The sequence below is a fragment of the Rutilus rutilus genome (assembly GCF_951802725.1).
Source record: "Rutilus rutilus genome assembly, chromosome: 8".
NCBI lineage: Eukaryota > Metazoa > Chordata > Actinopteri > Cypriniformes > Leuciscidae > Rutilus > Rutilus rutilus.
In genome coordinates, this window is record NC_140222.1 from 947,961 (window position 1) to 973,727 (window position 25,767).

General features: G+C 41.9%; 2 protein-coding genes across 2 annotated transcripts; one reads left to right on the forward strand and one right to left on the reverse strand.

The window, feature by feature from the left end:
* Nucleotides 1-461: 461 nt before the first annotated feature.
* LOC311295098 (myosin heavy chain, fast skeletal muscle-like) lies at nucleotides 462-15,248 on the forward strand. Its single transcript, XM_084416290.1, has 41 exons — nucleotides 462-487; nucleotides 736-777; nucleotides 1,108-1,320; nucleotides 1,456-1,599; nucleotides 1,679-1,835; nucleotides 2,090-2,117; nucleotides 2,487-2,601; nucleotides 2,681-2,773; nucleotides 2,865-2,928; nucleotides 3,031-3,129; nucleotides 3,207-3,310; nucleotides 3,481-3,619; nucleotides 3,706-3,824; nucleotides 3,929-4,078; nucleotides 4,167-4,337; nucleotides 4,413-4,719; nucleotides 4,858-4,925; nucleotides 5,004-5,091; nucleotides 5,163-5,280; nucleotides 5,399-5,522; nucleotides 5,615-5,751; nucleotides 5,841-6,096; nucleotides 6,183-6,425; nucleotides 6,510-6,686; nucleotides 6,784-6,929; nucleotides 7,019-7,109; nucleotides 7,215-7,604; nucleotides 7,749-7,875; nucleotides 8,028-8,146; nucleotides 8,233-8,429; nucleotides 8,515-8,698; nucleotides 8,779-8,944; nucleotides 9,033-9,157; nucleotides 9,268-9,576; nucleotides 9,686-9,889; nucleotides 9,984-10,109; nucleotides 10,519-10,689; nucleotides 10,786-10,890; nucleotides 10,974-11,069; nucleotides 11,180-11,311; nucleotides 15,127-15,248. Exons 3-41 carry the CDS (start codon nucleotides 1,120-1,122, stop codon nucleotides 15,145-15,147), a joined length of 5,811 nt encoding a protein of 1,936 aa, XP_084272416.1. The 5' UTR covers nucleotides 462-487; nucleotides 736-777; nucleotides 1,108-1,119; the 3' UTR covers nucleotides 15,148-15,248.
* Nucleotides 15,249-24,504: 9,256 nt separating this feature from the next.
* ora2 (olfactory receptor class A related 2) lies at nucleotides 24,505-25,428 on the reverse strand (the record flags this gene model as incomplete). Its single annotated transcript, XM_084415828.1, has 1 exon — nucleotides 24,505-25,428. The coding sequence occupies one exon, from the start codon at nucleotides 25,426-25,428 to the stop codon at nucleotides 24,505-24,507; it is 924 nt and encodes a 307-aa protein (XP_084271954.1).
* Between the last annotated feature and the right edge of the window lie 339 nt (nucleotides 25,429-25,767).

The following is a 25,767-nucleotide window of genomic DNA, read 5'->3' on the forward strand; positions in this document are numbered from 1 at the left end:
TGCTCTACATAAGACCCAAACAATGTCTGAACTCCAGTCACTGATACCCTTAACATAACAACCCTTTCTCAAGGTTAAGGCGCTTGATCACAAGTGGAACCTATAAATACATGAAGTCTAATTTTTAATCTCAATATTGATGGCTTATTTTCAAATATTTTATTCATCTAGTGACAATTTACCTCATCTTACTGAAGGGTTCACTGCCATTATCTCAACCCAATTATCTGTTCTTCAAACACATTTCCTTTAAATAAAACTAAAACTAATTAAGACTGGACAGGTAATTACATCATAGTGATAACATATTTGGCTAATGTCACAATATTGATGAACGTGACAATCAGTTGAACAAAATTTCCTGTTGAAACGGAGCTTAAAATACATGACCAAATACAGTGAGTGAGTTTTGCTGAGTGAACACTATTCTGTCTATATAAGAAGCTGCTTCAGGCTCCTTTAAGGACTGACTGGAACTCAAAGGTGGGTGAGTTGTTCATCATGCTCTCCTTCTACTATTAACATAATATCACATACTTGTGTTCTGCAGTTTAGAGATGAAATGGCTAACCTTGATACATGGTAATCAGTTAGATTATTTAAGAGTTTAGAGTGTGACTATGCACTGTTCAATATGCTTTTGATACTAATCTGACTGAATTAGTCCAAGTTATACTTGTAATTCATGTCATTCAAAGCACATATTTGAACTCAAGTTTTTTTCCTTTCTCTTAGCATCTCCAACCTCAGACACATTCTCTCTGGACAGGACAGCAGGTAAACAAAATATATGCATAATTATAATCATTGGTTTTCATTTTAGAAGCTAAGAAAATAAGAGATCCCATCTCAGTTCTAAAGCAAACAGTTGGTTGAATAGAGTACCAAATTGTTTTAATTGTTAAACTTGTTGAGTAAAAAGAGAGTTGCTCAGGATTAAAAAACAACTGCTTTAGAACACAGAAGCTCAGAAACACTCACATGGAGCAGCACCATTGCGCTCCACATTCATAGGAATTAATACGTTTCATTCCACTTGCATTTGTTTAATATTTAGAAGTTATGAAAGTATAAATCCCTCTGCACATTCTCTCTCTCTTCTCACAGTAAACCGCAACCATGGGAGATGGTGAAATGGAGTGCTTCGGCCCGGCGGCCATTTACCTCCGGAAGCCGGAAAGAGAGAGAATAGAGGCTCAGAACACCCCCTTTGATGCCAAAACGGCATTCTTTGTGTCAGAGCCGAGCGAGATGTACCTGAAGGGTGTTCTTGCTAGTAGAGAAGGCGGCAAAGCTACTGTCAAAACTCTGTGTGGGAAAGTAAGTAGAATTAAAAAATGTGTTGATCTTCTGTAAAACAGTTTTACATGATGCTGTGGACTGTAAAAGTACTTGCAAGGTGAAACAAATATAGCGTTTGTACTAAATGTCTCATCCATGTTTAAAACTTTATAGACGATCACGGTGAAAGACACTGAAATCTTCCCCATGAATCCTCCTAAGTTTGACAAAATTGAGGACATGGCCATGATGACCCACCTCAATGAGCCTACTGTGCTGTATAACCTCAAAGAGCGTTACGCAGCATGGATGATCTACGTAAGTCTAAGTAAATAATATTTTATTCCTGGGATGGGGCGGCAGCATTGTAAAACTGGACTATCTATCTCCGTTTCAGACCTACTCTGGCTTGTTCTGCGTCACTGTCAATCCCTACAAGTGGCTCCCAGTGTACGATACAATCGTTGTGAATGGATACAGAGGCAAAAAGAGGGTTGAAGCCCCGCCTCACATCTTCTCCATCTCCGACAACGCCTACCAGTTCATGCTCACTGGTAAGTGGAGATATTCATTTTCAATCCTTTTGCAATCCAATCAACTTGTGCTAAACTTGAGCCTGCTTACATTTTGCTTAATACTCCTACAATTTCTTTATTTAATGGACTCTTTTTACTTAATGGATCTCTTATGAGTAATTTATGTAGTGGTGTACATCTTGTTACAAATATGATATAAAAAAAATATAAAAAAAACTGAAAATATAATCTGTTTAGCGGTTTCATTTATAATAATACTAAATGTGTTTCAGACAGGGAAAATCAGTCTATCCTGATCACGTAAGTGGGCTATGATAATTAAAGTTATTGTATAAGATTCATCATGTAAATGCTAACATTGTTTAAGCTATTGAGAGAAAACTGTTCTGCTGTTGAAAGCTTGTAACATGTAAATGCAGAAGCATCATTCTTATTGGCATGTGCTGGGAAAGACAGGAAAACTAAAGTAACAGAAAGGTGTGGGGAAAAGCCCTTACTGACAGAGCTGCATGTATACAAGGTTAAGACCACACTGCCAGCATGATGCATGTGCAGGTTTCATGTCTGACATTTATGGATTTTAAAGAAGCACTTACAAAAAGCCAACATATCACATAATTTATAATATTCTGAAATATGTTCTTTTCCATCTTTAACATGTCCACTCAGTGGAGAATCTGGTGCAGGAAAGACTGTCAACACCAAACGTGTCATCCAGTACTTTGCGACAATCGCTGTTTCTGGCGGAAAGAAGGCAGAACCTACCACCTCTGGCAAAATGAAGGTGACTAAATAATCGAATATCATTCAAAGTACAGTGAACAAATTATTCTGCATGATGAAATTACTTAACTACTCACCAGGGGTCGCTAGAGGATCAAATCATTGCAGCCAACCCTCTGCTGGAGGCTTATGGAAATGCCAAGACTGTGAGGAATGACAACTCTTCTCGTTTTGTAAGTTGCTGTGGCCAGATGAATTGTGCAAATTCAGTTAACATTTCAAAGCTGGGAAATTCAAAACTTCTAAATATTTAAATCTGCTTAGGGTAAATTCATCAGAATTCACTTTGGGACCACTGGAAAACTGGCCTCAGCTGATATTGAAACTTGTGAGTCAACACTGTGAGGCAACACTGCCAACATATAAATGTTTAATGTGGAAGCAAAAATGTGGATTTATTTATTTATTTATAATTATAATTTTTTGGAAGATCTGCTGGAAAAGTCAAGAGTAACATTCCAGCTGTCTGCTGAGAGGAGCTACCACATCTTCTACCAGCTCATGACCGGACACAAGCCAGAGCTGCTCGGTGAGAAATCTACAGTATTGTGCATTTCATTTATGTTTGAGAACACTGTTAACACACTGCACATCAATTCTTTACAGAGGCCCTGCTCATCACCACCAACCCTTACGACTATCCAATGATCAGCCAGGGCGAAATCACTGTCAAGAGTATCAATGATGTGGAGGAGTTCATTGCCACAGATGTATGTGGACAACTACATTATTATTAGTAGAAGCAGTATTTTCATATTTTATTACATTTATCTGAGCAAACAAACATCCAAAAAACACTACAATAAACTGAATGACATAATACCCTTCTTTTTGACTCGCTAAAGAATAATGTGAGATTCATTTGGTCATATAAAAACAGACTGCCATTGACATTCTGGGCTTCACTGCTGATGAGAAAATCAGCATCTACAAGATGACAGGTGCTGTGATGCATCATGGAGGCATGAAGTTTAAACAGAAGCAGAGAGAAGAGCAGGCCGAGCCTGACGGCACCGAGGGTAAGACGTACAATTAGCACATAACTATAAACATGTAAACGTTCACTTCATTAGTGACAATAATGTGTAAAACTGTTCTTCCTCAGTGGCTGATAAAATCGCCTACCTCATGGGCCTCAACTCCGCTGACATGCTGAAAGCTCTGTGTTACCCCAGAGTGAAGGTCGGAAATGAGATGGTGACCAAAGGCCAGACAGTACCACAGGTGATCACTTATCTACTCGAATAAAGTGTCTCGTAGACATTCATAGTTGTCTTGGGAAGTAAAAGAGTAATGATATGATCTACGCTGACCTTTGAATTTCTCAGGTGAACAACTCAGTCTCTGCGCTCTGCAAGTCTGTCTATGAGAAAATGTTCTTGTGGATGGTCATCCGTATTAATGAGATGTTGGACACAAAGCAGCCAAGACAGTTCTTCATTGGTGTGCTGGACATCGCTGGATTTGAGATCTTTGATGTGAGCTTCAGCTATCAAAGTCTCTGTAACAATCAGGATATAAAAAATAATAGCCATCAGTAAGAACTTGTCTCTGCTTAATTGTCAGTTCAACAGCTTGGAGCAGCTTTGCATCAACTTCACAAATGAGAAACTGCAACAGTTTTTCAACCACCACATGTTTGTTCTGGAGCAAGAGGAGTACAAGAAAGAAGGCATTGAATGGGAGTTCATTGACTTTGGTATGGACTTGGCTGCCTGCATTGAGCTCATTGAGAAGGTAAGAGGACATTTAGCAAATTAAAATGATTATTCATATTGTGCCTGTACTTGAGCATGAATATTTCTTCAACAGCCAATGGGCATCTTCTCCATCCTTGAAGAGGAGTGCATGTTCCCCAAGGCTACAGACACAAGCTTCAAAAACAAGCTATATGATCAGCATCTGGGCAAATGTCCAGCTTTCCAGAAGCCCAAGCCTACCAAAGGTAAGGCAGAAGCCCACTTCTCTCTGGTCCACTACGCCGGCACTGTGGACTACAACATTAATGGCTGGTTGGACAAGAACAAGGATCCACTGAACGACTCTGTCGTGCAACTCTACCAAAAGTCATCACTCAAAGTGCTGGCCTTCCTGTATGCAACTCATGGAGCTGCTGATGGTAAGAACATTTGCATTTCCTCAATTCCTTTGTGTTATGATGCAATTAGACATTTTCTAATAGTGATATATTGAAAGGGTTGATGGAAAGCAACACAAGGACAATAAAAAAACAATTTCATTCATTGACATAAAACAGCTGAGGGAGGAGGAAAGAAAGGCAAGAAGAAGGGTGGTTCCTTCCAGACAGTGTCTGCACTTTTCAGGGTAAACAGATTATCTTTTAATGAAGAATGTGAATTTTTACATCATTAAATATTAGACTAATGACAAACGTTTCCACAGGAGAACTTGGGTAAGCTGATGACTAACCTAAGGAGCACTCACCCTCACTTTGTGCGCTGCTTGATTCCTAATGAGTCCAAGACTCCAGGTAATCCTAATCTCCGAAGACTCAAAGGTTTTGAAAATATCTCTGGAACCTTAAGAACATTTTCATTGCAGGTCTGATGGAGAACTTCCTGGTTATCCACCAGCTCAGGTGTAATGGTGTGCTGGAGGGCATCAGAATCTGCAGGAAGGGTTTCCCCAGCAGAATCCTCTATGGTGACTTCAAGCAGAGGTAAAGACACCTTTTTGCAACCACTGAATTAGAGATGATGCACCACATAATATTCATCCTCTTATGACCTTTTTCTTTTGCTTCACAAAAACATGACTCTCCTCTGACTGTCCTCTAGATACAAAGTGTTAAATGCTAGCGTCATCCCTGAGGGACAGTTCATTGACAACAAAAAGGCTTCAGAGAAACTCTTGGCCTCTATTGATGTTGACCACACCCAATACAAGTTTGGACACACCAAGGTGAGCTGCACAACAACTGGCTAAGCTCAAATCTACAATAGAGGAGAATGGCTTCCATAATATACAGGAAACATCATTATATGTTCTTACAGGTGTTCTTTAAAGCTGGTCTGTTGGGTACACTTGAGGAGATGAGAGATGAGAAACTAGCAGCGCTGGTTACCATGACTCAGGCTCGTTGTCGTGGCTTCCTCATGAGGAAGGAGTTTGTCAAAATGATGGAGCGGAGGTGAGTGAAAGAAACATTATTTCATTTACAATTAAATAAATACAATTTTATATTTTTGTTAAACTAAAACCAGAAACTCCATCTCCCAGAGAGGCAATTTATTCCATCCAATACAACATCCGCTCATTCATGAATGTGAAACATTGGCCATGGATGAAGCTGTACTTCAAGATCAAGCCTCTTCTAAAGAGTGCAGAGACTGAGAAAGAAATGGCAGCCATGAAGGATAACTTTGAGAAAATGAAGGAGGATCTAACAAAGGCATTAGCTAAAAAGAAGGAGCTTGAAGAAAAAATGGTTTCACTTCTTCAGGAGAAAAACGACCTTCTACTGCAAGTAACATCTGTGAGTATTTCAGCTCTTATTGATCCTAATGTAAATGCTAAAGCTATGAACATAAGCCATTAAACTAAATCCATCTCAATGAACAGGAATCTGAAAACCTCTCTGATGCTGAGGAGAGGTGTGAAGGTCTCATTAAAAGCAAGATCCAGCTCGAGGCCAAACTCAAAGAGACAAGCGAGAGACTGGAGGATGAGGAGGAAATCAATGCTGAACTGACTGCCAAGAAGAGGAAACTGGAGGACGAATGCTCTGAACTGAAGAAAGACATTGACGACCTGGAGCTCACCTTGGCCAAAGTGGAGAAGGAGAAACATGCAACAGAAAATAAGGTCAATAATATTTTCAAATGTTCTTCACACTGCTGATTGTTCGGGGTCTTGAGAATGAAACCAGTGAACAATGTTTCCATTTAGGTGAAAAACCTGACAGAGGAGATGGCCTCTCAGGATGAGAGCATTGCCAAGCTGACCAAAGAGAAGAAAGCCCTCCAAGAGGCACACCAGCAGACTCTTGATGACCTTCAGTCAGAGGAAGACAAAGTCAACACTCTGACTAAATCTAAGTCAAAGCTTGAGCAGCAAGTGGATGATGTAAGATATTTGGCATGAGAATAAGAACATGAACCAATAGGAAATGAATGTTGTGTCTCTATACCATAATTAAATGCTCTGGTTTCTGTGACAATAGCTTGAGGGCTCACTGGAGCAGGAGAAGAAGCTCCGTATGGACCTTGAGAGAGCCAAGAGAAAGCTTGAAGGTGATCTGAAACTGGCCCAGGAGTCCATAATGGACCTGGAGAATGACAAACAGCAATCAGAAGAGAAGATCAAAAAGTGAGTGGACATTAGTCTTTACACAATTACACATTTTACAAAAAGTAAGTATTCGGCATATTAAAAAAAAAAAAAAACTTTAAAAACAGGAAAGACTTTGAGATAAGTCAGTTTCTCAGCAAGATTGAGGATGAACAGTCTTTGGGAGCACAGCTTCAGAAGAAGATCAAAGAACTTCAGGTAACCCTAACCCTAATATTTTCTGTGTGAAACTGTGAAGTAGATGCATAGCTGGGATAACCCACATTACAAATATCACTGGATAATTCATTTTTCTTTCTTTAGGCCCGCATTGAGGAGCTGGAAGAGGAAATTGAGGCAGAGCGAGCTGCTCGTGCTAAAGTTGAGAAGCAGAGAGCTGATCTCTCCAGGGAACTTGAAGAGATCAGTGAGAGGCTTGAGGAAGCTGGTGGTGCCACTTCTGCCCAGATTGAGATGAACAAGAAGCGTGAAGCTGAATTCCAGAAGTTGCGTCGTGATCTGGAAGAGTCCACCTTGCAGCATGAAGCAACGGCTGCAGCTCTCCGGAAGAAGCAGGCGGACAGTGTGGCTGAACTCGGAGAACAGATCGACAACCTTCAGCGGGTCAAACAGAAGCTGGAGAAGGAGAAGAGTGAATACAAGATGGAGATTGATGACTTGTCAAGTAACATGGAGGCTGTGGCTAAAGCAAAGGTATACTATTGGGAAAACTTTAAGTGAAGATTTAGTTTTAGTTTTACAAAACTACTTTAACTTTAGCAGCTTGAAATATAAATAAGAAAAAAAAATACCCACAAAGAGGTCAAAAAGTTTAAAAAGTTTTAATAATTATTGTAGGCAAACCTTGAAAAGATGTGCCGGACATTAGAAGACCAAGCAAGTGAGCTAAAAACCAAAAATGATGAGTTTGTACGCCAACTTAATGATTTAAATGGACAGAGGGCAAGGCTGCAAACTGAAAACGGTACGTAAATAAACTGAATATACCATACATACATTGAATACACCATGCACACAATTATAGAACTGAGCAAAAACCTGTGATGCAAAAACCCAATACTGACATCATACAGCTCTTGTGGACACTTATATAAATTACCCATTGTCTCATACTAGGGGAATTTGGCCGTCAGTTGGAGGAGAAAGAAGCTCTTGTTTCTCAATTGACAAGAGGCAAACAAGCTTATACTCAGCAGATTGAGGAACTCAAAAGACATATTGAAGAAGAGGTTAAGGTATGTACCTAATTTTCTGTTACCAAGTACTGTGAATAGCCATGAACATAGCAGTATACAATAAAAGGAAACATTTTGACTTCAAGGCCAAGAACGCTCTGGCCCATGGGGTTCAGTCTGCCCGCCATGACTGTGATTTGCTCAGAGAGCAGTTTGAGGAAGAGCAGGAGGCCAAAGCTGAACTCCAGCGTGGAATGTCTAAGGCCAACAGTGAAGTGGCTCAGTGGAGAACCAAATATGAGACTGATGCCATCCAGCGCACTGAGGAGCTTGAGGAATCCAAGTAAATACATCATTGGAAAAAGTCTTCCTACATTTAATATGAAAAAATATTAGTCAGATTTCATAATTTGATATCACTTCCTCAGAAAAAAGCTGGCCCAGCGTCTACAGGATGCTGAAGAATCCATTGAGGCGGTGAACTCAAAGTGTGCCTCTCTGGAAAAGACCAAACAGAGACTGCAGGGTGAAGTAGAGGATCTCATGATTGATGTGGAGAGGGCAAATGCATTGGCAGCCAACCTTGACAAGAAGCAGAGAAACTTTGACAAGGTAAGAAAGACATGGATAACCAATAAACCTAAACGTTGATGAACCGAGGACTTAGCTAATTAACTATGACTACATTTCAGGTGCTAGCAGAGTGGAAACAAAAGTATGAGGAAAGTCAGGCTGAACTAGAAGGTGCTCAGAAAGAAGCTCGTTCTCTCAGCACTGAGCTTTTCAAAATGAAGAACTCCTACGAGGAAACTCTTGACCACCTCGAGACACTGAAGAGGGAGAACAAGAATCTGCAACGTAATGCAACTTTTATTTGTACACCAAGGACTAAGAAAAGAGATGCATTTAAACAAATGTTTACATTTCTGCTTTTTAAACCCTTTAGAGGAGATTTCTGACCTCACCGAGCAGCTTGGAGAGACTGGAAAGACGATTCATGAACTGGAAAAGGCAAAGAAGACAGTGGAGTCTGAGAAAACAGAGATCCAGACTGCGCTTGAAGAAGCTGAAGTACTGTTATTTAACGCTGTCAAACCATGGAAAAATTCTATTCTAACATGGTGAACATTACACAATTTTTCTACCAGGCTGATTTAATTTTTACTTTAACTATCCATCAGGGCACCCTGGAGCATGAAGAGTCCAAGATTCTTCGTGTGCAGCTGGAGCTGAACCAGGTGAAGAGCGAGATTGACAGGAAGATTGCTGAGAAGGATGAGGAGATGGAACAGATCAAGAGGAACAGCCAAAGAGTGATCGATTCCATGCAGAGCACTCTGGACGCTGAGATCAGGAGCAGAAATGATGCCCTGAGAGTCAAAAAGAAGATGGAGGGAGATCTGAATGAGATGGAGATCCAGCTGAGTCATGCCAACCGCCAGGCTGCTGAGGCCCAGAAACAGCTCAGGAACATCCAAGGCCAACTCAAGGTATCTTTCTGTAGAACATGGAATTGTATTAAGAATTGAATGTTTGACAATATGAATATGATAAATGAACCAAAGCAAGAGAACTAACAAAGAAAGAATGTTGCCACAGGATGCCCAACTGCACCTTGATGAAGCTCTCAGAGGACAGGAGGACATGAAGGAACAGGTGGCCATGGTGGAGCGCAGGAATAACCTGATGCAAGCAGAGATTGAGGAGCTGAGAGCTGCACTGGAGCAAACAGAGAGAGGCCGCAAAGTGGCGGAGCAAGAGCTGGTTGATGCCAGTGAGCGTGTGGGACTGCTGCACTCACAAGTACAAAAAATTACTAAATACTTGGAACAAATTCAGGATACATGATAAACTTTCATTTATAATGTACACTAAACTAACTGCTTACATCCCACAGAATACAAGTCTTATTAACACCAAGAAGAAGCTTGAGACTGATCTAGTCCAGGTTCAAGGTGAGGTGGAAGATTCAGTCCAGGAGGCCAGAAATGCTGAGGAGAAGGCCAAGAAGGCCATCACTGATGTGAGTGTTTACATTCTGCTTCTCTATTCTAATTTAAACAGTTATTTGACTTTGTGTTTAGGTTCATGTGGTAACAAAGGGAATATTCATAGAAGGTATTTTTAGCTATGAAGTGAAGGAAAGTGAAGACAAAGTATGGTAACCCATACTCGGAATTTGTCCTCTGCATTTAACCAATCCAAGTTAGAGTTAGTGCACACACATCAGAAGCAGTGAGCAGCCATTTTTTGTTGCGGCCCCCAGAGAGCGATTGGAGGTTATATGCCTTGCTGAAGGGCACCTCAGTCATTACCTGCTGGTATTGAGGATCAAACCCTCGACTTTCGGGTTACAAGTCTGACTCTCTAACCATTAGGCCACAACTGCCCATCACAATAGGTTAGTTAACTTAAATTGGCTTATATTTCAGGCTGCCATGATGGCTGAGGAGCTGAAGAAGGAGCAGGACACAAGTGCTCACCTGGAGAGGATGAAGAAGAACCTGGAGGTGACTGTCAAAGACCTGCAACACCGTCTGGATGAGGCCGAAAGTCTGGCCATGAAGGGTGGAAAGAAACAGCTCCAGAAACTGGAGTCCAGGGTAAATTTGAGTGTTCAGGAGCTTAACAAAACTCATTTTTAGATACACTGGTTGTGGCAGAGATTTGACAGGCAAAACAATAACTCTCTACTGAAGGTGCGCGAGTTAGAGTCTGAAGTTGAAGCCGAGCAGAGACGTGGAGCAGACGCTGTGAAAGGAGTGCGCAAATACGAGAGGAGAGTGAAGGAACTTACCTACCAGGTAAAGCTACTTTTAATTAGAAATTGACCACCATTTACAATATACAGTTTAACTAAGACCATGACCAATATTTACACCCAAAGACTGAGGAAGACAAGAAGAACGTGACCAGACTGCAGGATCTGGTAGACAAGCTGCAGCTGAAAGTGAAGGCCTACAAGCGCCAGTCTGAAGAAGCTGTAAGTCTAATATCAAATCTTGAGCGTGAAGTTTTAGTATTGACAAGAACGTCCAGTGCCATGAATGCACTGCTATGAAATGGGTTGAATATCTTGAGTCATCATAACAGGAGGAGCAGGCCAACACTCACCTGTCCAGGTACAGGAAGGTGCAGCATGAGCTGGAGGAGGCTCAGGAGCGCGCTGACATCGCAGAGTCCCAGGTCAACAAGCTGAGGGCCAAAAGCCGTGAAGTTGGAAAGGTAACAGTCAAACCTATACTACCACGATAACTGTTGGGCAGTACAACAGCTGCAAAGAGCAAAGTTGTTTGTTTAGTTAGCCCCACTAGCTGATTCAAAACAACTCCGACTGTGGTCGGTCAGGCAAACACAGCGATTAAAAAAAAACTGAAACCGGGCTGACAGAATGAATGACCACCTACGACTTTTCTTGCTGATTCACTCTAATCTTTCTGAAATAAGAATCTGAGCACTGCACCATATTGGAATGGACTGAATTAGGGTTACAATGAATGATAATATTGACAATTGCTAAAACTGCTGAATATTTTTTCTAATAATCAGAAACCAAAATCATTTTGCCAGCATATTTTTATTATAATTTAAACTTAACAAACAGCAGAACTTGCAGGGTTTTTTCTGCATAGAGAATTACTCCGGCTCTCGACAAAACTCAGGCAGTCACATGCTCAGATACGTTTTTTCTACCGTGACGGTTCTGTTGTGGATTCCCAGCCTGTGTCCATTCTCAAACCGTATAGTTTGCCGATAGTGCTGCGCGGATCGTGGTTATCTCCGCGGGCCGGGCGGGGCAAGTAATAAATAAATAACATTCCAATTAATCGAGGGTGGATGAGAGATGAATCATTATAATGTGTTGTTTAATAAAGACACGGAACTCTCATTACAGTAAAACGCAATGAACTTGCGTCGCTCTTTTACTTTCGTTTTTAACAACGTAATTCTCTTCAGGGAAAACCAATCAAGGAAAACATATGCCCAGGGCTCAACATTAACGCTTGTCCAGGACACGTGTGGGTTTTTTTTTAAGGGACAAGTGAAAGAGAACTTTACTTGCCCAACCGGATAAATGGCCTGATTAAAACGTCAATATAAAAAATATATATAAATAAATAAAATAACTAGGGAAACACCGAAAAATATATATACCTAAAGTACTGACATAACAAAGTTGTGCTGTTGAGCTCACAAATTTATTTATAACATATTATACAGTTAAAAAACATCACACGACCAGAGTGCTGTTTTCCTGAATACCATCACGATCGAAAATGAGAGACTGATTTCATAACAGTTCAATAAACAAATAGTTCAAATTAAGTTACTTACATTTTAGACGCAATGACTGTTTTTGTTCTGTTCCAAACAAAGAGTTGGAAAATAGTTCCAAACAAAGATCACAGCAGAACCATAACGCATCTCACATGAACACTCTTACTGTTTTATTACTGAATGATTCAGCGTTTTGAACGAATCAGTTGAGTCATAGATTCAATTACCAATTCATAAACTGCCTCATTCTGAATAAATCAGCCGTTTGAACGAATCGTTTGAATGAATGACTCAATGACTCGCTCATTAAGACGGTCGCCTGCCGCCATCTACTGGCGGTTTAGTTTCAAAGTATCATTCTTTTCAACATTTCTTATTTGTATATTGTATATTTAAAACAATTTCATAATATCATTTAATAAAGTTGTAATTTTTCAATGTAAATTATTTAATTTGATTGATAATAGCCTAATGTCTTATTATTCTAATTGAATGTATTGATCAAATAAAATAAGGAAAATAAGATAAATAAGATAAAATTAGGAAAAAATGCCTTTTATAAAGGTTAAAAAAAAAGTATTCTGAAAGGAGTGTTCCAACAGTGATGTAATCAAATATTGACAATTTAAGTTTGAAGGGAGTAAAGCCTCTGGTTAGGCTATTAAGGAAATGTAATTTTGCCAAAAGAAGAACTTTTATTTTAAATAAATGTTCATTTTAAATCAGCCTACTTCAGTGTGATGTGTTACCATATTATCATGCTTAACACTGAGAATCTGAATAATTGTAATGTGATGATCAGAAGCAGATAATCTAAATCAGAGAATAGCATAGGTCTGAGCGGTTGGCGGGTGGGTTATTTATTTTTAACAGCGGATTCGGGGTGACTCAAAGTGCACCAGATTAATGAATTTATCTTTAAAATGTACAAACTTTTCTCCCACTAGAGGTACCGAGCTCCACCCACAAAAATACTGTGGTGAAACACAGTATATGATGGTCTACGAAAAATAGATATTTAATTATCTTATTATTAAAATACGTACATGATCAGGATTTTACCACCTACGCCTCGTTTTGAGCCAGGAGAAACCCTGACTTGTGTGGATAACCAAATTATAAGTAAGCAAAAAAAACAGGCCCATTTCACACTAGACATGTGAAGCGCACATATTTTTTCACCGCTAATGTTATCAGGTCAGATATTATCAAATACACTACACTACATTATATATGGTGTGCATGCTGGTTTTAGGTGAACAGAGTAATCAGCTTACCTTTATCACACTGAGCGCACTTCTTCGTTTCATAACTGCGTTCTGATTTGGCTGCTGTTTCCTCCAACCATTGTAAGATGTTTGCAGCTGCTTGTCTGTCTTTGAGTGGATTGTTGGTGAGGCAGACAGACATCATCTTCCACTCATTCGCTTGTGTAATGGTATTCAACTGCAAGGTAGACTTTAGTGAATACGCCAGTCCATATGTCAGCAGATAAAGCCATGATGAAACAGAAGTAGAGTACTGTGACCTTGGGTAGGGATTTCGTTCTGTACATCGATTGTTGATTTGATGTTAATATGCAGGCGTTGCACTGACAAAGGGAGGCAGATGAGTGTAAAAGGACTAAATGACTGGAGAAGTCCTGCACATCACCAGAGAGAAGACAGAGATGATATTTTGATTCAAAATGATGTGGTCAAAAAATAAAAAAGGAACATATGCATGGATGAATCTTTCACAATAAGATCAATAAAACAAGATGCGTTTAGAAAATAGATTCAGTGAATTCACATTTCTGCTCCTGAATCCCGGCACTTAATCTCCATAATTTTCATGAAATGTGTCCTCGAGGAAAGCGTGTTTCCCACACTGACTGTTCTTTCGAGGCCTTATTCAGCATATTCAGGATGGCATCAGTTACAACTGCTGCATGCTGGGATTTTCCCTCCGAACAGATTCCCAGTGAGCTGAAATGAAAGACATAATATAAGTATTCAGAGAAGCAATTCATGTGTTACTCAATACAGGCCTTCTTTAGTTAATAACTGTTGATGGAAAAAGGAGTTACAACCAAGACCAATCAATTAATGAAGACAATAACGATTCAGAACACCACTTTATGAACTGAGATAAAGGGAAATCAAGCAAATATATTACTTCATTATTTATTAAGTATTATTTATTATTACTTAATAATGTATTAATATATTATTATATATTACTAGCAATGTGAATATAGAGATAAAAAATGTAAACAATTAAAGTAGTATTTTAAGTATTATGCACTTTTTGTGTCATTACAAATTAAACAGCTCACTTTCACTGTGGCTGATACTCGCTACCTACTTGTCATATTCACTCTGATCCTACCGCTTTAATTTGACATCACTTATGATAAATAAATTAAACGATTATATTAAATAGTCTGCATAGTCTAATGACAATAAAGCTGAATTCAACTAAACGTTTAAGCAGTTTGGATGTAAACAGAAGTTTGAGCTCACCTTTCCATCCATCCATGTAAAAGGTGTGTGAAAGCGTCTGTCCATGCAGCTTCGGTGGATAAAATAACTCGTTCTGCCACTGTCATGCGTGTATTAAACCTTTTAGTCCTGCCCCTGGAGATCAGCGTTTACTTCCAGACCTTGATTATCTGGTTGAGGAGCTGTTTATGGAGTTAGAGACGGATCTAAACTGTGCAGGAGCAGGACAGAGGAGCTCTGCATGAAACTGTAATAATAACTCTATGTTCTTGTTTTCAGAGCAAAGAAGCTGAGGAATGAGGAACCACATCTGACAACGTAGCAAGTCATCATACAATATGAATTGCTTGTGAGATGTCAGTATGCAATTTAGTGACAATAAAAGTAAACCTGAAATCTTCTTGCTGTTGTGTTTTTATCAAGCGTTCCACCGTACGGGGGTGAGACGCGTCTGCAACAAACAATCATAATAAAACAGGAGAATAAGGGTATTAGCCTAAGTCCTTTAGAATATTTCTCTATCTTTCATTCTGTACATTATTACACTCTGATGCCTAATTTCACTTAGTAGTATCAGCCATTTACTCGTTATAAAACATAACTCAAATAATTATTGTATCGCTGCATCTCTATTTGAATGAAGGATCCTACTTAACAAATATTACACAAGTGTTTGAGTTAAAGTTATTAACCAGATGGTTGAAGACTGTTTTCAATAGAAGTTCCCAAGTACACTAAAAGAGCTGTCATACATCACCCTTGTAATTATATTATTAGTCCAAAACTTTCCAATGTCCAAGGCATCCCTTCGCAATAACACACACTCAAACTGTGTTCATTCACTCCATTACGTATGCCTAGGATTTTAAAGGGTAACTCAAGCGCTGGTCAGAGCCTGACTCCTCCCACTGGCAATATTTGAAAAATGCTGGAAAAGCTCCCAGCGGAGACAGAGGGGACGAACCAAGGGCGGGGCTGGGGGGTGGGGGGGGGGGGGGGGGCGTGCACCTGAGCCTAATAGGAAGGAACAAGAATATATGCTCACTCACATCAAGACGCCACTGCGGTGATGGAGTCCATGCAGGAGGAACAGCGTTTGGCACTGCGTCGCTTTACAGCGAGAGCTGTTTGGAGAAGCTATATAAATGCTATGCTAACTAGATGCTAATACACGCTATCCTGATCGTTTTCAATACTCGCCATTCCAACTCCTGCCTCGTTACAGTGGTTTTGACGGAACAAGATGCTTTTATACCAGGGGCAAGAGCCTATGCCAAGGGCGTGGTGAGCTGGTGCCTGCTTACATCACCACAACTTCCAATAGGAAAATTGAACTGCAGTAGTCACCGTTCAACCTGCAGAGGGCAGCACTCAGACATTTTTACATCATATATTGTAGAATTAAAACACTTTATACCCAAATGTCACAAAATGTACTCAAATCAATGAACAGCACTAATCAAGCCCCAGTCTTACAAATCTAAAAAAAAACTTTAAAAAGTTGTTTTAGGGTTTAGTTACACTTTAAGCTATTATTCAGGCATATTAGAATGACCACAGTTCAATTACTTTACAAATAATATACAGCACTGAAGTGAACATGACAATAAAAAAAATATTTTCCAGATTAAAAATACAATAACTCAAGGACGACTGAAAACCTGGCATGTCAATGATCATTAGATTTCAGTAAAGGGACAATATGATAACCAAACTTACATTTATAGTCATCATCACTTGTTTGCTGTAGGCTGTTAATATTTGTGTTAAGCATCATTTATATTTTACTTGCCTTTGACTTGATGATTTCACTAAACTACTTAGCAACGCCTTCGCAACCATGTAAAATAGTCCAGGAGCAACAGATAGGCTACATCCACAAAAACTCATAGAACTCAAAAACACTTGCAATAATATATAGTTATTTTATGAGCTGTTCTTCTCTGAAGAGGGATCCTCACAAATGGGAGGCTTAAAGTTAAACAGCCAAACATAAAGGAATCACCTATCACGGGTTTACAACCTAGTAACTCATCCTATCACAAATAAATTAAGACATCATTGTTTATTTTTAGATAAGGAACTTTAATGAAAAGCTGTAATGGCCTGTGGACTGACACTGTCCTCAGCTGCAGTAAATACTCGAATCTGCAGTTGGATTATGACCAGGGTTCTCAAGTTTTATCAAAAGCTTGGAGTGAGATCACATGCGGTTAGGGGAGGAGCCCTAATGGAGCCCCGCCCCCGTCCGTCCGTCCCCGCCCCCCAATTTTAACCATTGTTCATAATTAACCAGCACAAATTGAAATTATAACAATTGGTAAATCTGATAAATGACAGAGCAATTAATCACATCAAATATAGGCTACTCTTTAATGTTATATTTCAAAATTACAAATATACAAAAATATAACAAATTGCTCCAAACAGTTTGGAAAAACAAATCTTTTTGCATTTTGAATGTGTCTAGTCTAACCCTACCCTATTGTAAACAAATGACATAGTATTAAGGTGTGTGTGTGTGTGTGTGTGTGTGTGTGTGTGTGTGTGTGTGGCCTGGTAAACCTTACATTATGGGGACAAAATGTTTTGGTCCCCATGAGGAAAACGGTTTATAAATAAAAAAAGTTATGTTTTTTTGAAAATGTGAAATTGCAGAAAGTTTTCTGTGATGGGTAGGTTTAGGGGTAGGGTTAGTGTAAGGGAATAGAATATACAGTTTGTACAGTATAAAAATCATTATGTCTATGGAAAGTCCCCATAAAAAATTAAAACACTACATGTGTGTGTGTGTGTGTGTGTGTGTGTGTGTGTGTGTGTGTGTGTGTGTGTGTGTGTGTGTGTGTGTGTGTGTACACAAGAGTACACACTGCAGCTTATGAAATGTGTTTTGTGTTGTAAGTGTTTGTTGCACATTTTGACGCCTTGATAACATTGATATATTTAATGTTCTGGCCTAAAAATGTTAGACGAGCTTTCTTAATTCCAACTTACCTTCTCCATCACGACGTGTGTTCGCGTGATGTTGTTGGTTACTTAATAACGAACGTACGGCGGCCGAGAATTTTCCTCAACTTCCGTGTGTTCGCGCCTATGGTTCGCGCATCTATGTTGCCTAGTAACGAACGCAATCTGGCCGAGATACGTGCTGGCGGCAGGAAGCTTCACTTTGTGTGCCTGCGCCTCACAAAGTTATATATACGTTATATATAAAGCTTGCACGACAACTTGGTTGGCATTGCCTTTTCAGCGTGAGAAATACACGGTGTGGCGTGTGAGCGTGTGAACTGGTTGAATTGCGTGTGTCTCACGGCCAATGCGTGAGACTTGAGAACCCTGATTATGACCCTTTTATACAAACTCTAGAAAACGCTCAGACCATGAAAAATATTGTAAAATAAGACGTCTGATTCTCTGAGGTCACTTTCATGTGATATCATTTTGCAAACGGAATAAAAAAAAGTCAAATTTACCTCACGTTTCTGAGCAAAACTTCTGTGTTGATTTGTCGTCGTCACGTGGAAGCAGACCCGATTATTCTTTCAACTAGACTTCAAGCAAAAACTTTTGTAATCCATGAGTGTGTTTTCCTATTAAATTAACATTTTCGTTGGCGCTAGTCCATCTGTGACGTTATCTCGCAGAATCCCCTCAGACAGAAGGGCGGGAATCCGGAGAGATGCGAGTTTCTGTGAGCGGCGCGTGCAGGTGGGCGTGTCTACGCAATCCATTTCTCCATAATTATTTAACTTCTATTATTATTATTATTATTATTATTATTATTGTTGTTGTTGTTGTTGTTGTTGTTGTTGTTGTTGTTGTTATTATTATTATTATAAATGCCAGGGTAGAATAACAAACAATACATGCTTGAATAATGTAAAGAAAAAAAGAGAATTAAAAAACACCAGGTATTTTATTATTTTTTAATATATTACAACAAGTAACATGACCGTGACGTCAAACAAATGTAACGATGCTTCCACGTATTTAGGCATAAGCAACTGTGGCTCTGTCGATCTGTTAAGCATGTCTAAATGATGATTGTGTTACATTGATCATTTGTTGTTATTCAGGAATCTGCTCAGCCTATGTGGGAAGTTTGATGCCTTAATTGTAGTTAGTGCATTGGGAATTTTTGGACTAATAATATAAAATTAAAAAACCACTGACATAAGCTAAATGGGTAGTGATGAGCTACGATAAAGTGGATAAATCCTTCTACTCCAACGAAAATTAAAGAGCTGGCATCCATCAAATCAAAGTCACACACTATGCTTCTTTCTAACCACTCCATGTGAAAGCCATTAACCCTGTGCAGAATTTATCTAAACTGTGAACAAATATTAATGAATGTTTTAAGACATCAAGGCAAGATTTTCTATGCAAATAAAAACGACCTGACTTGAAAGTGCACAGTTGCTTTTACTCGAGTTGTCCAGCAGATGGAGCTAATGCTAATGTGTCTGACTCCATTAGACTCACATCAAGAGGTTTGAGCTGCTTTATGGATCTATCATCTGGTTTTGCACCTATATTGGATAATAAAGCATCGATTCCACCTGGTTTGAGCGTTGAGCTATATTTCATAAATTCGAGTGGACCGATTACAACTATTCGATCGAGAGGAACCACTACAACTATTTGTTCTGAGAGTGAAGAACATTTTAATAATCGAAAGCCCCTTTTTCCACGATAAAGAATCTTTTGTTAAATGTTCTCCATGGAACCACAGATGTAAATAATCTTTATTTTTAAGAGTGAAGCTGAAGATGATTATACACACAAATACACAACATGAAACACTGGATTCATTCTGTTCACCATTACTGTGTGAAAGTGCATGAAGCTGCCGGCCCTTTATCAACTCGAACTGTAGACTCAACATAAGAACTTTAGATTCATATATTGTCCTTCAGATTAGCTGCTTTATCATCAGGGTGTGTGGAAGCTGATTCATGCTTTAAAGGGATACTCCACTTTTTTCGGAAATAAGCTCATTTTACAACTCCCCCAGAGTTAAACAGTTGAGTTTTACCGTTTTAGAATCCATTCAGCCGAACTCCGGGTCTGACGGTACCACTTTTAGCATAGCTTAGCACAGATCATTGATTCTGATGAGTCCAGTAGCATTTCTTTCAAAATGACCAAAGAGTTTCAATATTTTTCCTATTTAAAACTTGACTCTTCTGTAGTTAAACCGTGTACTAAGATCGACGGAAAATGAAAAGTTGCGATTTTCTAAGCCTATATGGCTAGGAACTACTCTCATTCCAGCGTAATAATCAAGGAACTATGTGGCTGTACCATGAGTGCAGCAGGCGTAATGATATGACGCAGCGCCTGAAAATAGTCCCCAGCTCGGTAACTTCTTCCAACGTGACCGGGACTAAGTTTGTCTAACCTATTAGACCTATTTTCAGGCGCTGCGTCATATCATTACGCCTGCTGCACTCATGGTACAGCCGCACAGTTCCTTGATTATTACGCCGGAATGAGAGTAGTTCCTAGTCATATAGGCTTAGAAAATCGCAACTTTTCATTTTCCGTCGATCTTAGTACACGGTTTAACTACAGAAGAGTCAAGTTTTAAATAGGAAAAATATTGAAACTCTTTGGTCATTTTGAAAGAAATGCTACTGGACTCATCAGAATCAATGATCTGTGCTAAGCTATGCTAAAAGTGGTACCGTCAGACCCGGAGTTCGGCTGAATGGATTCTAAAACGGTAAAACTCAACTGTTTAACTCTGGGGGAGTTGTAAAATGAGCATATTTCCGAAAAAAGTGGAGTATCCCTTTAAGTGTTGAGATGTGTCCAGATCTGTTGATTTCTAAACTTCTCTTCTGGTGGTCTCTTCAGCAGCTGCTCCTGTAACGTCTGTTCGTGATGAAGGACAGAGTGTGTGTGTTACAGCGGGAAAGCTTCTGGACGAGTCATTTGAGTAAAACCGAGCAAGAGCAAAATCTGTCCCGTGTTACACTGTCAGCTGACCAGTAATAATAAACATATAATAATAAAACATGCACCAGCACATGAGCTCTAATGTTCCAGTTTGCTATAGTTTGGTCACTCGTGAATGGTGCCAATATTCTTTTTACTAATATCATTTTAAAAATATAATGTAAGCAGAGCGATCATAGAAGGCAAGTTAAATTACATAGAGTATAAAATCTGAAAATCATTAACTTGTGCTGTGTTTAAATCTGATATCATCTTCTCAAGCCATGTGAAGACACTGAGACTCGTGATGGGTTACAACAGTTGCTGCCAGACGTCACTAACTGAGCCAAGAGATCTCAGACAGTCGCTTTCAAAAAATGTCCACAGACGTGAATGAATTTGTTTGAGAAGCAATTCAAGATCTCTGAGGGGCGGGGCCATCTTTGTGAGAGGGCGGGGCTTGTTCTGGACCCTTCACTAGGATCTCTGATGGGCGGGGCCATGTCTGTGAGGGGGCGGGCTGTGTCTGTGAGGGGGCGGGGCTGTGTCTGTGAGGGGGCGGGGGCTGTGTATGTGAGGGGGGCTGTGTCTGTGAGGGGGGCGGGGATGTGTCTGGGGGGCGAGGCTGTGTCTGTGAGGGGGCGGGGGCTGTGTATGTGAGGGGGGGCTGTGACTGTGAGGGGGGCGGGGGCTGTGTATGTGAGGGGGGGCTGTGTCTGTGAGGGGGGCGGGGATGTGTCTGGGGGGCTGTGTCTGTGAGGGGGCGGGGGCTGTGTATGTGAGGGGGGGCTGTGACTGTGAGGGGGCGGGGGCTGTGTATGTGAGGGGGGGCTGTGTCTGTGAGGGGGCGGGGGCTGTGTATGTGAGGGGGGGCTGTGACTGTGAGGGGGGCGGGGGCTGTGTATGTGAGGGGGGGCTGTGTCTGTGAGGGGGGCGGGGATGTGTCTGGGGGGCTGTGTCTGTGAGGGGGCGGGGGCTGTGTATGTGAGGGGGGGCTGTGTCTGTGAGGGGGCGGGGGCTGTGTATGTGAGGGGGGGCTGTGACTGTGAGGGGGGCGGGGGCTGTGTATGTGAGGGGGGGCTGTGTCTGTGAGGGGGGCGGGGATGTGTCTGGGGGGCTGTGTCTGTGAGGGGGGCGGGGATGTGTCTGGGGGGCTGTGTCTGTGAGGGGGGCGGGGGCTGTGTATGTGAGGGGGGGCTGTGTCTGTGAGGGGGCGGGGGCTGTGTATGTGAGGGGGGGCTGTGACTGTGAGGGGGGCGGGGGCTGTGTATGTGAGGGGGGGCTGTGTCTGTGAGGGGGGCGGGGATGTGTCTGGGGGGCTGTGTCTGTGAGGGGGCGGGGGCTGTGTATGTGAGGGGGGGCTGTGACTGTGAGGGGGGCGGGGGCTGTGTATGTGAGGGGGGGCTGTGTCTGTGAGGGGGGCGGGGATGTGTCTGGGGGGCTGTGTCTGTGAGGGGGCGGGGGCTGTGTATGTGAGGGGGGGCTGTGACTGTGAGGGGGGCGAGGCTGTGTCTGTGAGGGGGCGGGGCTGTGTCTGGGGGGGTTGTGTCTGTGAGGGGGCGGGGCTGTGTATGTGAGGGGGGCTGTGACTGTGAGGGGGGCGAGGCTGTGTCTGTGAGGGGGCGGGGCTGTGTCTGGGGGGGTTGTGTCTGTGAGGGGGCGGGGCTGTGTCTGGGGGGGGGTGTCTGTGAGGGGGCGGGGCTGTGTCTGGGGGGGGGGCTGTGAGGGGGCGGGGCTGTGTGAACGTGAGCACCTGTGACAGGTCTCAGTGCTCAGGCGTCCACAGCTTTTCATTCTTCCTCTTTCTGTAATGGATGACAGTTTTTCTTCTCTATCTGACGGCCATCAGCAGATGTTTATCAACTCAATTTGTGCATGTTTTATATTGGCAGGTAGTTTGACTTCCGTCGAAAGGTAAGAAAAATCTTCACTGACACTCTTGACAGTGTTATTTTACCAATACTACCATAGTTTTCATTTTAGTTAGTTTAAATCATTTGTGTCAATTTTTCTATTTATTTATTTCAGTTTTAATCATGTAATACATCAAGTTAAATTACGTTTGGTCATACAAAGGACATTTTTTGGTCCCCATGAGGAAAATGGCTTATAAATCATACTAAGTGATTAGGGTTAGTGTAAGGGAATAGAATATACAGTTTGTACAGTATAAAAATCATTATGTCTATGGAAAGTCCCCATAAAACATGAAAACACAACATGAGTGTGTGTGTGTGTGTGTGTCAGAAGAATTCAGCTCTTACATTTGATTAATTAAGTCATTATTCATGTCCACTGTGTTTCCCCCAGATCATCAGATCATCAGATCACCAGATAATCGTTCCCTCATTCCAACGGAGTCGTGTTTCAGTGGAATGAAGAACTCGACACGTGGAGAAACATCTGTGTGTGTGTGTGTGTGTGTGTGTGTGTGTGTGTGTGTGTGTCTGTGGACCAGAGCTGCTGATGTCAATTATCTCAATATAGTGTTCGGAAAATCTCACTGTGAGTGAAGTCTGGATCGCAAATAAAATTATTTGGAAATGAGTCTGGCAAAGATATTAATTTCCATACAATTAGAAATGAAGTATTTTGACATGTTTTCCTCCTCACACACAAGCGCAGGAACATGAGTCAGTCAGCTTTACTTCTACAGCGCTTTATCCAACACAGATTAACAGCAGCTTTACAGTGATAACAGGAAAATAATGCACTTCGGTTCAGCTGAAATCAGTATATATATTTATATATACACACACAAACACACTTACTGTATCTCTCTGTGTGTGTGTGTGTGTGTGTTACATAATGTCTCTATAAAGCATATTTACTGTATAATGTTAAATGCAAGTAATATACATTTACAGAAAAGTATACTGTATAACAGTAGCGTAACATGATGAAGGATTGAGGACACACACACTCAGCTGCACCTTTTGACCCGCCATAAGGTCATGAGGTCATGAGGTCACGACTGAGAACATGATCTACAATAGCAGCACTTATTTCATCAGAAACATGTAATCTCGGCCTCGTCCTCAGTTTCTCTTCGGTACTCTTCATCTCACAGCTTTACTCCTCTTCTTCCCGGCTGGAGACCCTGTTCGTTTCCGTGTCGTTCTTCCATTGTCAGAATTAACTCTGTTTATCTGCTTCCCAGATGAAGCTTGATGAGGTAGTGATATTCACAATTCATCAATTCAGGACACAAAGACCTCCCAGCATGCAATAGCCGTCACTTCACTGTCTAGGTCATCTACAGACCCGATATAGTCCGGCTGTGAGTAACACACTTCTAGACAAAATAACCTTGAATTTGGTTACATGTCGTTTTTTGCCAAAATAACTTGCGAGATGTTTGATATTCCATCATGTAAGCGAAGTAAACAGTGATTACAAGGTGTTTGGTTTCATTTCTTCACTAATTTCATTTCTTTGTTTTCTAATTGATGACTAGTCTATTCTTGGGCGATGGGTTAGACAGCCCCAATCTTCCCTTGTTTAGCCTAGACGTCTGGGCTGTGTTTGGACGGCTATTAGACGCCTTTTAAACGCAAAATTGCTTGCTGGGAAGTAGTTATTACGATGTACAGAACAGGTAGTTTTGAGAATCACAGCTGTGATCTGAGAAATGCACCAAAGCGACAGAGAAAAACCCCAAAGAGCGCTGACACACATCGAGCCCGTAAACGCTCCCACGAGTGGTTTCGTCCATCATGTCCTGTGGTCGATGTGCCCGTGGCGCTGGCAGCGTCTCAGCGCGTCTCCGGCTCTCCGGCTAACTCTGGTGTTGGAGACGATGATGATGACGGGACTGACGGCGGCGTAGAGCGAGGAGAAGAAGATCCTGAGGTCGGAGATTAGCGACGAGCCGAGCGTCTGAGGCACGCTGAGCGTATAAACCCACAGGCCGTTGTCCACGCCGTAGAAGAGCAGGTACAGCGAGACTAGCGTGATCACGCCGAGAGCCGCACGCCGCTCCGCTAACGACCCGCTACGAGCCGTGGCCTGCCGGCGCCGCAGGAACACTAGGAGCAGAATGCTAGCACCCGCCATCAGCGCCATCGGCACCACGTCTCTCCCCACCTGCGCTGCACCATTAGCGTCCCGCGCTAGCCTCGACGGGAAGTTCAGGAAGCAAAACTCCACGTTGATGGCGTTCGCAGAGAGCTTGGAGTCATTCCGCGCCGCGACGCCGAACAGCAGCGGAGCCGCGCTCATCGAGGTGTTGATTAGCCACAGCGCCAGGAACACCACACACAGCCAGCGGCCCAGCAGAGCACGAGCGCTAGCGCGGCGCGACCCCGGCGGAGACACGCTCAGGCACTGGTACGCGCTCAGCACGAAGGTCAGCCAGATGGACAGAGACCTGAAGGTGCGGTAGAGGAAGATCACAGCCTTGCAGCTGCTGTCATCGAACACGTACACAGAGAAGGAGGCTAGCACCTCCAGCACACAGCGCACAGACAGGTTAGCCAGGTTAACGATCGCTAGGTGCAGCACGATGGCGTCGGCCGGCGAGAGACGCTCCTGAAACGCCAGCGAGAGGAAGGCGAAGATCACAGCGATGTTCCCTGGGACTCCGGTCACCGCGAGCGAGAGGAAGAGCAGACCTCGCGTCAAAGCGCTCGCGTCCATCACACACACACACACTCTTCTGAACGCAGCAGAGATCTGTTCTGGTTTATAGTCGGGTCGGAGCCGTGGGACGCTGATGTTCGGGACGGTCCAGTGCCTTCAGTCTCAGCTCAATTACACCAATGATGTGCAGCTGAGCGAGTCTGTCACTGACGAGTGGATCAACTCAACACTATTACAGCAGCTCCAGCGCACATTAAGCCATGGAAACCTTCTCTCTGAATGCTCCCTGAACCTCTCAGGGGTTTAAATGTTTCTTCTTCTGTTTTGTTTTTTGTATATTGTTTTTTTGGCGATTTTTGCCTTTTATTGTTACAGGACAGTAGAGAGTAGACAGGA